Raw genomic sequence first — 15,653 nt, 5'->3', positions numbered from 1 at the left:
TACTTAGGCTGTACTTAGGGTTTAGATCTGACTGCAAATTTTGCTCCAAATGATCTACTCTCTGTTAGAGATTGGCCACGTTAATATTGTTTCTTAAATTAAGAGTTTTATTTGATCCAGGAGTGTCATAGCCAGCAAACTCTCTCCACTCCATGCCATAAGGAAGCATAAAGCTATATTGTGAATGCTCTTCCCCTTGAAACAGCGTGTCCAGCCCAGGCCCAGTTCCTGGAGCCAGCAAAGCCTCCCAGTGGTGCCCTCACACACCTGTAAGTGAGAGCAGGAATCACACTCCTACAAAGATCAGGGAGGCCGAGAAATGGGCTGTTTTCCTTGAGGGAATGCTAAGCAGCAGCACAGCTTTGGGGGAGAACCAGGAAGTGGGATTCAGGAAAATATTGGACATTGACGCCTGTCCAAGAGGGAAGAGGAATCACAGAAAGGAGAGAAGGGATTAGAAATAGTGATGGCTGGAGCTTCTGGGCCAGGGCCATGCTCCGAACATGAGCCCACCTCAACACCCTGCCCTGGAGGGACTTTAACAGCAGTTTGTTTTTCAGCTTGATCTCTCTTTCACAGAGAGACATGGCAGAAGTGGGACATGACTAATACCCATGGAGACATGGCTCAGGACACCTAACACAGGGTGGCAAACAGGTGTCATGTTTTTCATTAACTCTGACTGATTGGAAGTGGCTGCCGGAAGCAACTAATTAACAGACTGTCAGGTGTGTGTGTGAAAGTACGTGGGCATTATGAGAAGTTTGGGGAAGAGATTCATTGTTGAACCCTAGGCCGGTAAGTTGTTCACTTTTGCAGTTTCTCTAAGCGTATGGAGATTGTTCCAGTCCAGCATTCTCCAAATTGTGTTTGACAAAATAGTATTGGGTCAAATCGAGTTCTTTACTACAGGACTACTCAGATCATTGTGTATTGTGACCTATGAGAGGGGAGAGAGTGAACATGTTTCTCAATTCATTTTTCACAAGGCATCTTGAAGTCAAGTACCACTTAGCACCCGCTTTAAAAGACACCTCAGAGGGTTTGAGGTGGAGAGAGTGAAAAGGAGAACAGGCCCATGCTTCACTCATGATGGGAAGACACACAGGAAGTATTTGCTGATGGTGACAGCACCCGATCCTATGACCAGAACTGAATTATGCCTTGAACTCTGAAATACTTAATGTTTTAATTATAAACTCACAAGCTGATTTTCTCTCAACATGGAATATGCTAGAAACTACACTTCAAAATGAATGTTAACCCCTTCAAAGCTACGCTTGGCAGAGGCCACATTGTATCTTTTCAAATTGTTTGAGAATGACCCTCTTTGGCATGCAGAACAAGTTTATGAGTTACACAAAAAAGACAGTATTGTTATTCTACGAAAAATAATTGCAACGCATTTAGCAGGCAAAGGGTTATAAAAGGAGGTTTTACAAAATCAACGAGGAAAAAATAATACTTCAATAGGAAAATAGCCAATTCACAACATAAGAATTTAAAATGGTAAATAAGTATATGCAAAGAATACTACAATAAAACTAAATGTACAAAGCAACCAGGTATTATTATTCATTGATAAAAATTTAAAGGGTTGATAAAACCAAACATCAGTGAGTGTATGTGTGATCTACTTTTGCGTTACAAACCACCACACAACTTAGCAGCTTTAGACAATAAGCATTTACGAGCTTACCAATCTGCAGTTTGGCTAGAAACTCTCATTGGATCCATACCCAGCTGATCTTGGATCTTGGGTGGGCTTGCTCATGTGCTTGTTGTCAGCTGGTGGGTTGGCTGGAGACCAGCTGGTCTGGGATAGCCTCACCCGAGAGGCTATGCTCTGCTCCATGTGAGCTCTCATCCACAACCTGGCTCATTCACATGGCAGTTATGGCTGGGATCCCAAGAATGAGAATGGAAACCTCAAAGTCTCTAGAAGCCTAGACTCAGAACTTGTGCAACATCACTTCTGCCATGTGCTAATTGGCCAAACCAAATCAAAAGCCCAGCCCAGATTCAAGGGGTGGAACAAAAGACCTCTCATTGGGAGGAAGTGCAAAGTATTGCACTTTGTGACCAATTTTGCAATCAAGCACAGCGAGAATGTGCAAAATGGGCATTCTCTTGCATAGTACTGATGAGCTCATAAACTGATAAAATCATTCATGAGAAAAATTCGCCAATATCTAACAAAAGCCTTTAAAATATCCATATTATTTGATTCATACTTAAGAATTTATTCAAAGGAACTGATTTGCAATGTGTGCAAATCACTTTACATACATACAAAGATGTATGTACCAGAGTGTTCATTGCATCGTTTCTAATAGCAAAACTGTGAAAAGCTAAATATTCAACAAATAGGGATTGCTTATATGGATTATAAACCATCTACAAAATAGAATACTATGCAGCCATTTGAAATGATAACATATGGCTATGCTTACTGACATGTAAAGATTTAAATGAAGAAAGCAGGTTATGAAAAATATGTTTACTGTAATCTGCTTTGGATTTTTAAATGTAGAAATGAAGTCTTAAAGGAGTTTCACTTTCTACTTTATATCTTTCTGTGCCATCCAAGTTTTTGTTTTAATTCTGCTTGGTTTTTTTTGTGTGTGGTTGGTATTTTTGCTTTTATTTTTATTTTAAATTAACATACAGTAAAATTGAATTTTTGTAGTGTGCAGTTTTGATTGCTAACACATGCATAGATTTGTGTAACCACCACCATGGTGGTTACCATCATCGGAATATACAGAATACACCACCATCAGAATATACAGCAGTTCTATTACCCTCTTTAAAATTATCTTGTATGGACTCTAATCCTCCCATCACTCTTAAGGGTTCCCTTGTGTTGTTGCAAAGTACTTTTTTTTTTTTTTAGACAGACTCTCGCTCTGTTGTCCAGGCTGGAGTGCAATGGCACGATCTTGGCTCACTGCAACCTCTGCCTCCCAGGTCCAAGCGATTCTCCTGCCTCAACCTCCCAAGTAGCTGGGGTTACAGGTGCCTGCCACCACACCCAGCTAATCTTTGTATTTTTAATAGAGATGGGGTTTCACCATGTTGGCCAGGCTGGTCTCAAACTCCTGACCTCAAGTGATCCAACCACCTCGGCCTCCCAAAGTGCTGGGATTACAGGCATGAGACATCATGCCCAGCCGAGAACTATTTCTTGATACAGATGTACCACAGGTTGTTTATCCAGTTCACTCACTGAAGGACTTTTCAGTTGTTTCCAGTTTGGGGTGATTATGAATAGAGCTGCTATATAAACATTTGTGTACAGGTTTTTGTGTGAACATAAGTTTTCATTTCTCTGGGATAAATGCCCAACAGGGCAATTTTTAGGTTGTATGGTAAGTACATGTTTTGTTTTATAAGAAACTGCCAAACAATTTTCCAGAGTGACTGTTCTATTTTACAATCCCACTAGCAATATATGAGATCCAATTTCTTTGCATCCTTGTCAGCATATGATATTATCACTATTTTTAAATTACAGTCACCCCTCAGTATACATGGGGGATTGGTTCCAGGACCACCCACATATAACCAAATGTGGGCATACTCAAGTCCCACAGTCGTCCCTGCAGAAACCCCATATAGGAAAAGTTGGTCCTCTACATGCGAGTTTTGCACTCCACGAACAGTACTCTGCATCTGCATCTGGTAGAAAAAAAGGACATATGAGTGGACTTGTGCACTTCAAAACCATGTTGTTCAAGGGCCAGTTGTATATTATTGCTCTTCTAATAGATGTAATGTCTCATTTTGGTTTTAACTTGCCTTTTCCTAATGGCTGATGATGCTGAACATCTTTTCATGTGCTTATTTTCCATCCATAATCTCTTTTATGGTAAAATATCTGTTCTTTTTCCCTTTTTCCAATTGAATTGCCTTTGCACTTTTGTAAAAATTTATTTTGCCATGTTTGTGTGAGTCTATTTTTTATTATTGTTTATTGATCTGTTTATCCTCTTACCAATATCACACTGTTGTGATTACAGCATCTTCATTAATGCATCTTAAAATCAAAGAGTGGGAGTCCTCCCATCTTTTTTTTTCAAAATTAGTTTAGTTATTCCAGTTCCTGTGCCTTGATGTCTATATTTTATAATTATGTATTTGCACAGTTCCCCCAAAGTGTTTGGTTGAACTTGTATTAAATCTATAGATCAATTTTGAGAGAACTGCCCACTTGACAATTCTAAGTCTTCCAATCCATAAACATGGTATGTCTCCCTATCTATTTAAGTCCTCTTTAATGTGTTTAATCATATTTTGGAGTTTTCAGTACGCGATTATTACCCATGTTTGGGATTTTTGTTTGTTTTAGATTTAGAACTAATATTTTAATTTTGGAACTATGGGAAATGGTTATTTTTAAATTCCATCTCCAATTGCTTATGGCCAGTATACAGAAATACAATTGATGTTTGTATGTTAACCTTGTATACTGTGACCATGCTAAACTAACTTACTAGTTCTAGGAGCTTTTTCTTGGAGATTACTTGGGATTTTCTATGTAGACAGACATATCAACTATGAATAAGGACAGTTTTATTTCTTCCTTGCCAATCTGTATGCCTTTTATTTCTCTTTCTTGTCTTATTACACAGGGTGGGACTTCTAGTACAATATTATTAGGATCAGTGAAAGTGGACATCTATGACTTGTTCCCAATATTATTCTAAGTTGTAGAAATTATGTACACATAGGTTTTGTATCATTCCTTTATTATTATTTTAATACTTATGAGGGCCTACAGTGATAGCCCTCATTTCATTCCTGATACTGGTGTATTTACCCCTGATTTGTGTCTTACCTCTTTTTTTTCTTGGTCAGATCAGTAAAATCTTTACTGATCTGTTTATCAGTATTATTTTAAAAAGAACCAGCATTTAGTTTTATTCATTATTCTCTGCTGTTGTTTTTAATTTCAGTGATTTATTCTCTCATTTTTATGATTTTCTTCCTTCTGCTTGCCTTGGATTTAGTCTTCATTTCTCTACTTTCTTAAAATGGAAGCTTAGATTGTTGATTTGAAACCTTTCTTTTTTCTGTAATAAGAATTTAATGCTACAAATTTCCCCTTGAAGCACTGCTTTGGCTTCATCTCACACATTTTGATGTGTTTTATTTTCATTTTCAATGAGTTCAAAATATTTTTGAATTTTCCTTGAGACTTCTTCTTTGATCTATGTGTGATTTGAAAGTATGTTAATTTTTAATATTTGGAAATTTTCCAGTTGCTTTCTGATTTTTACTTCTAGTTTAGTTCATTATGGTCAGAGAAGAGTTTTGTATGATTTCAGTTCTCTTCAACTTTTTAAGGTTTGTTTTGTGACCAAGGATGTAGTCCATCTTGGTGACTATTCAATGGGCATTTGACATGAATGTGTGTTGTGCCGTTATTAGATGGAATCTTTTATAAACATCAAATAAATTTTATTCATTGTGTGGTTCATTTCTTCTATATATTTGCTGATTTTCTTTCAATTAATTCTTTCAATGACTGAAAAATCAGCAAATATATAGAAAATAGATTTGTCTATTCCTCCTTTTCGTCCTATCAGTTCTTGTTTCATGCATTTTAAAACTTTGTTGTTGTTTGACATAGGCATATTGAAGGTTGTTATGTATTCTTGCTAATATTCCTCTGTCCCCGATATTTTCCTTTCTCTGAAGTTTGCTTTGTCCGATATTAATATAGCAACTCCAGCTTTCTATTATCTTTTCACTTAACCAACCTATATCATAGTAGTTAAAGTTGGATCCTTGGAAACTGAATGTAGTTTAATCTTATGTATTTACCCTTTCTGACAATCTCTTTTTTTTAATTAGTATGTTTAGACCATTTACACTTAATGTAATTATTGATACATTTGTATTTAGGTTTTCTACTTTATTATTTGTTTTCTGTTTGTGCCTCTGTTTCCTCTTTCCTGCTTTCCTTTCCTTTCAGAATTACATTTAAATTTGCCTATTAAGTTTTTTACTATATCTCTATATATACCTATTTTTGTATGTATTATATGTACTTAACTTTTCATAGACTAATTATAGTTAATATTAATATTTCAAGTAGAATGAGGAAATCTTACCTCCATATAGGTACATTCACTCTCCTACTCTATGTTGTAGTTGTCATATATTTCACATCTATCAAAAACCTATCAGATGTTATAATTATTTCTTTCAATTATTATTCATATTGTCAAGAACTTGAGAGGAGAGCAGACTAATATATTTATCTAGATATTTACCATTTCTATCCCTCTTCCAAGTTTTCCTCTGGTATAATTTCTCTTCCATCTGAAGAACTTCCGTTAGCATTTCTTTTGGAGCAAGTGTGTTGGTACCAAATTCTCTTGGCTTTACATCACTTTTCACTGGCTACTTTCCATATTTTTTTCTTTAATAGTTTGATTATGCGTCTGGACTTGGATTTTCTTACATTTATCCTGTTTAGAATTCACTGAGTTTCTTGAATCAGTAAGGTTTTATGTCTTTTGCCAGATTTCAGAAGTTTTCATTATTTCCTCAAATATTTTCTCTGCATCACATTATTTCTGTTTGCCTTCTGAGACTTCAGTGACATGAATGTTAGACTTTTAGGTATGGACCTACAGATCCCTGAGGCACTATTCACATTTTCTGTTGTTCAAACTGGACAATACCTGCTGATCTATCTTCAAGTTCTCTGTGTTCTCTGTCATTTTCATTCTGCTATTGAGTATATCCAGAGGATTTTTAACCATATTTTTCAGTCTAAAATCTTCACTTACTTCTCCTTTATATCTTCTTTTTATTGCTGATACTTTATATCTTTCCATTTATCTCAAAACTGCTTGCCATTACTTGTTAGAGCATGTTATTGTGGCTGGTTTTTTGTGTGTGGAGTTGTGTGGAGTTGGCATCTGTTGATTATCTTTTCCTTTTCAAATTAAGATTTTCCTGAGTCTTTGTAGCTGAGTAATTTTGAATTGTAGACTTTGCAATGCTATACAGATCTGCCCTGCATGTGCACTACCCAGTGGCCAGTCTGGGACCTGGGCATTAATCTACCCCATAGTTTACTTCCTGAAGACTGTGGTATGATGTTTAGGATGAGATCCATGCATGCACAGTTCAGAGGTGACCACAGGAGTCCATCTACAACTTTATGGAATTGCCTTCTTGAGCTCCCCCCTCTTCATGACCCATTTCTCATTCCTCTACCCAAAAAGCTGGAGCTTCAGTTTCCTCACTCTGCCATATGGGCCTCACAACTGTGTCTGCATCTGGTGCAAATCAGCAGAAAACAGAGAGAAAAAACAATAAATATTTGCCCTCATTTTCTGGGGACTGTAACTTCTCTGGTAGAAGAAAATAGTTATCCTTGCCCCAAAGTTGTAGGTGCCTGCATGGCCACCAACATCACTGCTGCCATTGCTACCAACAGAATTGCCTGGGGACTGAGTTGGGAAGTAACAGAATAAAGAGGGGGAAAACCAACAAAAGATTTCTTTCGCTCTCTCTGACTCTTAGGGGTTCCCTTTCTCACTCTGCAGGCCAGAAAGAGAGGATTTCTCTTGTGTGCTCTTTTTCTGCATCCACTGCACCCTTCTGGGTTTGAGAATGCCTTTAAGTTCAGTCTAGATGATACCAGAGGGGGAAGAAGAATGGTAAATTCACTGTCAATTTGCTAATGCTTTAAAAATTCTTCCCAGTCTTTGCCAGTTATTCTATTATTTACTTTGCAGAATCCTCTAATAGTTGCCCCTTACATTCAGTACATTGTTTATAATTGCATTCAGTGGGAGAGACAGGGCTGAGTTTGCTTTACTCCATCTTGCCTGAATTTGGAAACTATCTGCTTGGTTTGTTGTTGTTTTGATTTAAAGAAAAAAGCAAGGATGATTTGTACACACAAAAGAAAGTTCTAAAACTAATTGTTTTGTTATTCAATCATCAGTCATGAGGCATTTACCCTTTCCTGGCAGCATCTGGTTGAGAATGTCATCTCTTTTTCCTTTGTAGGGACACAACTGACTGTAGAAGTCCACCCTCGAGATGCCATGCCCCAGCTACTCAAGAAATTCTCCTTGGCTAAACGTATGTATGACAGAGGTACTCATGGTGGAGGGCTGGCAGAGAGGATTGAAGGCAGCTGGTTGGGCCAGATCCCAGCGCAAGCATCTTCTGAGGGAAAGAGAAGAGTGACATGGGCCTGCAAACTGGGAAAAGGCAGAAGCATGACAGCTTCATCCTTGGAGACTCTTTTCTCCACACCCAGCTACCACTGATTTTGCATCTCTGGAATTAGTCATAGGTAACACAAGACATTTAGCTGAAGACACATTGCATCACAAGAGTGTTGTTGCTGTGGCTTTTAGATACCATTTGTTTACTGCCCAAAAAGTGGCATGCAAAATGCTAAGTACTTTAACATTTATTAACTTTTTAACTTTTTGATGTATACTAATATTATCCCCACTTTTTAGATCAGCAAAGTGAGGCTTAGAGAGGTGAAGTGACTACCCATGTCACCCAGCTAGGAAGTGGGTCAGAACCCAGGTATGACTCTGAAGCCTGTGGTCTTAACCAGCATACTTTTCAGCCCTCAGTGCAGTGCACATAGGCCCAGGCCCGGGACCATGATGTCTCCCCAACTCCCTTCTCAGTCCCCTCCCTGCATCTGTCCACCTTATTGCTAAACAGGGACCTCAGGAGGAATGCAGGTTAAGTAACAGAGGCTGCAGAACAACTGAGGCTCAAGTCCTTTTTCGGTCCATGCAGTGAGCCACAGTCCTCCAAAACTGTCTGGTCCTGTAGTTGTCAGCAGTCAGGATCTCAAGAGAGTAGTCTACTGTAAAGAGGGCAGGCTCTAGGGTCGACTGTCTTGGTTCATGTTTCAGCTGTGTGACCTTCGGCCAGTGGCCTAACCCCTCTTTTAAACTCAGTTTTCTCATCTATAAAAGAAGGAAAATAAGTGAAGCTGCCTCATAAGATTATAATGAGTTAAATGAGAGAGTAAATGTAAAGCCCAAACCAGGCAGAGTAAGTGTGTAACAAATGCTAGCTATCATTTTGAACCTTTATCATTCTATCAAAAACTTAGGTGGGAAAAAAATGTAGGTGTGAAATACAAAATGCAGGTGTGAGAAATAAATGGAGCACTGTTTCTCAGAATGACCTGCGTGTGGTTGCAATCTTCTTTGTTATATTTATAGCCTAAAGTGGCCTTCAGGGGCATAAAACTACCTGCTTCGGCATCCCCATCAGGGACCCAAATCTTCCTGACCTGATTCCAGATCAGCAGGAAAAGTTCCTTTCCTTTTGCCCAGGGAGTCTAATAACTATTGGCTATGATTCTGCCTTTACAGTCTTAGATTTATGGGATTCAGTTGGCCTTTAATCCTCCCAAGGAATAATTTAATTATGACCTGACCCTTCTAGGTTTTGACCTCCATTAGAACTGCTTTCCCCTTTCTGCATCTTTGTTTCCATCCATGGTCAGTTCTTATCCCAGCATTATCTGGCAGTGGATTCAAGAAAGCAGGAAAATCCAAAAGAGGGCAGGAACACCAGGTTCCAGGAGGACCCACTGAATCATCCAAAGTGTTAGGTCAGAGCAAATACTAATTCCAGTTGCAGAATGCAGCTCCCTTTCTTGTCAGCCACTTCCTGGTTCTTAGTCTTCCTTCTGCCATACTAGGAAGTTCCTGGCAATTCCAGCAGCAATTCTGTGGTCAGTGGGGTGGGAACAAGGAGGCTATGAAAAGGAGAGTACAGAGGAGGGGTCAAAAGCAAGGACCACCAGAAGATGAGTCATCAGTGCTTACATTTCTGTTTCTTCTGAAGTATCTATACTTCTAATCTTTGGAATATTGTAGGTTTACAAGGTGATAAAAATGGAAACACAAGACCCCGGCAACCTGGAGGGAAAGATGCCCATGGTAAGTTCCAGAGTCTTCCAGGAGAATTCTCAAGAGAGCACATGGGGTTAGCCCATAGACTAATCTCCAATTGGCAGTTGCTTCCTGGGTCACTATGCTGAGAGGCTGGGGCCACCTTTGGGTTCAGGAGGGGAAGAGTGTCATGATTGATTAGCAATGTCTGCCATGGATACAGGTGGAGAAGGAAAAAGCTCATGCACCAGATGTCATCCTAAAGCTAAAGTGTACCTCCGCCAATAACAAGGCAGACCATTATAGGAAACATATTAAAATCATAATTCAGGATTATGTTAACTTTAAATGGAATGCCAAATGTCTGTAAGGTAGGAGGCATGTGAATAAGCAGAGTGAGGCAGAGGAATGAGAGGCATGATAGACAGCCTGTGTTGGAATCCTGCTTTTGCCCCTCATTTGCCTTCCCTTTGCCTCAGTTTCCCCCTTAGTAGACCAGATGTTATCTAAGGCTGGGTGCAGTGCCATACTTCTTCCTATTGTTTTGCTTTAAAATCAGAATAATTTAATGGCACTGATATATTAAATGTATTTATGTAGAATCATATTTAGATCTTATATAATCTCCTCACAGGTAGATTTAATGAGGCATAAATCATGGGCATTTTTAATGTTCAGATATTGGAAAATGGAACCAAGAAAGGGGAAAACTAGTAATAGGGTTTTTAATAGCATTTTAGAAATGCCACCTTTATTCTAAATAGGAGTGCAGGGAGGCCTCATTTGCAGAGCTATACTGAGTGGAAATCTGTTGGATGTATGAGTCCACTTTGAATGCACTTAGGTCACCCTGATGGCTCTTGTGAGAGAATGATAGGAACAGATTCTGCAGAGGGAGAGGGCACTGAGAAGGGGGAAGGCTCAGCAGGGGCCTGCCTGAGTATCCCGTCTTCTCTGGCTGCATTTGGACCACACAGGGCAGGGGTTGATGACGTAAGTCATGGTGGCCAGGCAAGAAACCCCTGGGCCCAAATATTGGTCAGCTCCCCAGTAAGTGGGCATTGCCTCTCAAACCATGCTGGCCCAGAAGAGGGTCACAAAAGGGCTGGGGCGAGGTCTAGAGGTGACACACACCCCTCCCCACATCTTTCAGGTCTAATAGCACCAGATTAAGCGACTCTCACTGACAGTGGCAGCCCTGAGGATGTGTGGGCAAATGCACCTGCAGTGTCCCCCACCAGGCAGGGAGGCCGCATGTCCTTCCCTGCATGTACTTGCAGAGGAGCCCCACACCCTGCACCCTCCCAGAGAGCAGTGTGTCACTAACATCACATGATTTGCCATCTCATTCATGCTCCCGGGAATCCCACAGATGTGTACCTGAGGCCGGGGAGCTGGGTCCAGTCCCTCCCAGCAAGGTGGAGGTCAGAACCAGACTGGAACCAAGGTAGAAGTGCAGGCCCATCCGGTGCTTTCTCACATGGCCCTACTCGTCCCAGACTTCCTACCATACCCTGGGGCCTCTCCAACACACCTCACTTGCCCAGCACCCAGAGGCTCCGGACATGGAGGCTGAAGGTGGGTGGGTCCACCTGGGTCAGGGGCTGAGTTCCTCTTTGGTCCCAGTTTCTTCCTACTCCTATCCTGTCTTCCCACCCAGCCTCCCTGATTTTGATCTGCCTGACTCAGGGACCCTTGGTTAAGAAAGGATCTGCCAGAGCCCAGGCTCTCTTCTGGGCTGGGACAGCGGTCTGCTGTCCATGCATCTGTTGGTCTAACCATTGGCCAGGCAGCCTTGCAGCAGCCCCCCAGCAGCAGCTGATTATAGCTGTCCTGTGTCCAGTGGGAAGCTTGCATGATTGCTGGCCCTGCATCAGCACTGGTCTCGAGTTTTCTCCCCTCCCTATAGCTCTGTCTCAGAGACCTGACTCATGGCTTGGTCTCTGGGCAGGAGGCTCCCTGTGAGTAAGGCTAAGCATAGATGAGTGATTTGGAGGCCCAGCCTTTCTCAGGGCCCTGTTACCAGAATGCCATCACACATGGTTGAGATGCTCAAGTCTCCAGTTGACCAAAGGCAAAGGAGGAAGCCTATCTGGGTGCCAAACGCACCTTACCCTGCAGGACCCAGATGGCCCGGCCTTTCCATGCCCTCCTTCTCCACCCAGGTGTCCTTTGGCACCTCCACCCCAGCGCTGTGGTTGTGGCACAGACCTCCCTCCTTGAGCCTGTGAGCATGAGCAGCACTGCCTGGACACTCCCCAAAGAGCATTCATTCCCGGGAAAAATAACAGGGAATCCACGGAAAACCAAACGGTGGGAAAAAGGAGATTCCATCATCAATATGTCTGGGAACTGCTGGGTTAACTGAGGTTAAGCCTGTTTCCTACTTCTGACTTCTCAGAGTCTGCAGTAGGCGTATGTTCCCTGTAGGCCTCTAAGAGGACTGTGGGAGTTGCCATAGTTCCCAAACTAACTTGATCAGGGGACCCTTCTAGGAAAGTTCCCATATAGCTCTTAGGCTCAATGTCTCAGGCTTTGAGAATTGTCTTAAAAGTTGGACAGCCACAGCTCCTCAAAGAGACAGCAAGGCCTAGGCCAGACAGCCCTCCTCAGTGGGTCTCAGCTGCTGACCAAGCTGCCCTGTGTTTCCAGCCTACCCTTGGGATCGATCCAGCCTGAAATCCATGTCCCTGGACCTGCGGCAGTTTGAGAAACTGGATCTCCACGCCTCACAGGTAGGAGAGCTGGCTGCTCTGACCATGGGCCCCTTCGAGGTGGCTCAAGAGTTCTAGCAAAGCCTCTCCCCAGACACCTCCTGAGCATAACCTGAGTGGCTTGGTTGGATGGCCCTGGAATGCCTTTTCATAGCATATGGATGGGGACAGAAGGCACAAAGCAGCAGCCCCTGCCCAGGGCCAGAGGCCCTTCCATCCCCCACCCCACCCACGATCCTGTTGCTCCCACCCAATACCGCACACCCTGGAGCGCTTCATTGGCGGGCCCCTCTGGCCAGCCCTGACCTGCCTTCTCCATGCCCCTTTTGGCATTTCTGCTTCTAAGCTCTGCCCACCTCCAGTCCATGGAGGAAGGGAGGAGAGGATGGGAGGACCATGGATGTAGATGGCCATGACCACTATAATCACAGCCGTGCTCACCTCCGAAGTGCATGAGCTGCCAAGCTGTCACGCCTCTGGGCCTGAGCATGTCTCAGGTGCAGGTGGGAGGGGCAGATGAAGAGCTGAAACACTAGGGACATATGGGAGTCATTGGAGCCAGGCAGGAGCTTCAGCACGGAGAGTCTGATAGGAGGAACAAGGTGCTGAACACTTTTGTGAAGTTAGGACATTAAGTGATCTTAGAAAGGCCACCTTGTAGGTACTCAGGAACCTTGTTTGTTGAAATAATGAGTGGATGGTGGGTGCATGGATCAAGAAAGCCAGATGAGAAGTAAGGACATGAGTTGAGGGCATCCTCCTGTCCTGGCAGAAGACATGACCTGGATTAAGTGGAGACATTGAGGAAACAGAGGAGTGGAAAGGCCAATCCTGAGCTAGGGGCAGAGGGGAAGAACTCCATCACCAGTAGGTGTGGAGTGGGTGGGAGGTGGGGGAGAGTGACTCCCGGACGGCTGGATTGACTCCTGGAGGGTGGATCAGTGCCTCCCCATGAGGAGCAAGGGAGAAGGAGCAGGTTTTAGGGGGTGAGTGTGTTTGGGATATGAGGGGCCCTACTCTCTGTGGCACATCCGGGGGAATTGCCCCCTGGGCAGCTGAATATACAAGCCTGGAAAGGTCTGGGCTGGAGACACTGATTGGGAGTCATCAGATTTCATTAAGAGCTGAAGCCATAGGTTGGGTATCATATTGCAGGGGCGGAGGAAGCCCATAGGGCGTGGAGCCATCAAAGAGGCTGGGGCAAGGCCAGGAAGGGTCAGAGTTCTGGAAGGTCTAGGGAGGGGCTCCCTGGGGCAGGCGTGGTCAACAGTGTGAGCTGTGCTATCTGCTCAAGTGAGATCAGGGCAGACTCATGTTGGCTACTGCAGCATCAAAGTGCACCTTACCTCCAGAGGGGCAGTGCACAGGGGCTGGAGCCTCAGGCCTCAGACCTCAGGTGGGTGGAAGAGCAAGCAGGAGGTGAGTAGTGGGGAGTGAGGAGAAGATCCCACAGGAGCCTGCAGAGAAGGGGAGGCTAGACATGAGCAGAACTGAGGAGACTGGGAGGGCATCCTAAGGTGGGGGAACAAGGAGGCATGGGGCAGCCAGGAAAGGAAGGGAGGAGGTGAGGGCATAGGAGAAGGAGGCCATTGATTGAAGAGGGGAAGTCCCTGCAAAGGCTGAAGATCTGAGACATAGAGATAGTTGAAGCAGGAGGGAAGGATGAGGCTCTTAGTGAGGAAGTCCCACCTGGCCTGCTGTGAAGTGGAGGCCAGGCCATTCCCTGTGACTGAGGGAAGTCGGTGGGGTCAGGAGTCTGCAAAGGGCCCGGACTTTTGTAATGGCCATCAGAAGGGATGGGTCAGGCTGCTAGCCATACTCAGAAAACAGTGCCAGGAAGCCAGCGGAGGCCAGAGACCCAGCCACAGAGCAGGGAGTGGCCAGAGCAAGCCAGGCCCAGGTGGGGCCAGGAGGTGGGGACCAAAGGACCAGAAGCCATGGCACTGAAGTAGAAGGCTAAGTCAGGACGCCAGGCTGCAGTGCAGGCCAGCAATGCTGAGTACCATTCGGGGCCCTGGGACAGGGACAAGGACAAAGTCTGTGGCGTTGGAGCTGGACATAGAAGAAAATGAAACAGAAAGCGGCTGAGAGAGTAGAACAGGGGCCCAGAGGTCTCCAGAGGTCAGGGTGCCAGTGTGCTGGGCCAGTGGTCAGCAGGTGGGTCCTGGAGTCCCTTGTGAGCAGTGAGATGGTTCCAGCTGAAAACAAGGTCCTGGAGTACCCTCAAGGTGGGGGCTGCAGGGAATGTGGGCACCATTGCAGGACCCATTGCCCCAGCTTCTCTATAGAGATTAAACATGGTCAGGGCCACCTTTCCAGCAACCTCAGCCCTGTTTCCCTGAGGGCCCCTAGGAAGAAAACTAATTTGTTCTTTTTTATCATAAAATAACATAAAATGTGCCATTTTAATAATTTTTAAATGTACAATTCACTAGCATTAATTATATTCACAATGCTGTCTACTCATCACCCAAAACAGAAGCTCTGTACCCATTAAGCAATGAAATTCCCATTTCTCCTCCCCCAGCCCCCAGTAATCTCTACTTACTGTCTATGACCTTTCCTACTCTAGGTATTTCATATGAGTGGAATCATACAATATTTGTCCTTTTGTGTCTGGCTTATGTCACTTAGCATCATGTTTTCAAGGTTCATCCGTGTCGTAGCATATATAGAACTTAATTCCTTCTTTTTATAGTTGAATAATATTCCCATTATATAGTATACATACTGTATATACTCTATTTTATTTGTCCTTTCATTCATGGATGGATGTTTTTTAACCTTTTGGCTATTGTGGATTTGTTGCAATGAACACTGGGGAAACAATGTCTGTTTGAGTCTCTGCCTTCAGTTTTTTGGGGTGTATACCTTGGACTGAAATAGCTAGATCATATGATAATTCTACATTTAACTTTCGGAGAAACTATCAAAATGTTGTCCACAGCAGCTGCACCATTTTACCTTCCCACCAGCATCGTACGAGGGTTCCAATTCCTCCATATTCATGCCAACACATTATTTTCTGGTT

General features: G+C 43.3%; 1 protein-coding gene across 5 annotated transcripts in view; it reads left to right on the top strand.

Annotated features, from left to right (window-relative positions):
* Window positions 1–15,653, top strand: part of KY (kyphoscoliosis peptidase) — a 49,966-nt gene that overhangs the window by 12,574 nt on the left and 21,739 nt on the right. For all 5 annotated transcript variants that reach the window (XM_015445112.4, XM_015445110.4, XM_065539949.2 and 2 more), the window contains 3 exons: window positions 8,038–8,112; window positions 9,894–9,956; window positions 12,561–12,643. In XM_015445112.4, coding sequence (XP_015300598.2) covers window positions 8,038–8,112; window positions 9,894–9,956; window positions 12,561–12,643 — 221 coding nt within the window. The remainder of the gene's footprint in view (window positions 1–8,037; window positions 8,113–9,893; window positions 9,957–12,560; window positions 12,644–15,653) is intronic.

The sequence above is a fragment of the Macaca fascicularis genome, chromosome 2 (genome assembly GCF_037993035.2).
Source record: "Macaca fascicularis isolate 582-1 chromosome 2, T2T-MFA8v1.1".
Lineage (NCBI taxonomy): Eukaryota > Metazoa > Chordata > Mammalia > Primates > Cercopithecidae > Macaca > Macaca fascicularis.
Note: the sequence above shows the minus strand (reverse complement) of the source record. Positions and strands in the feature narration are given on the sequence as shown.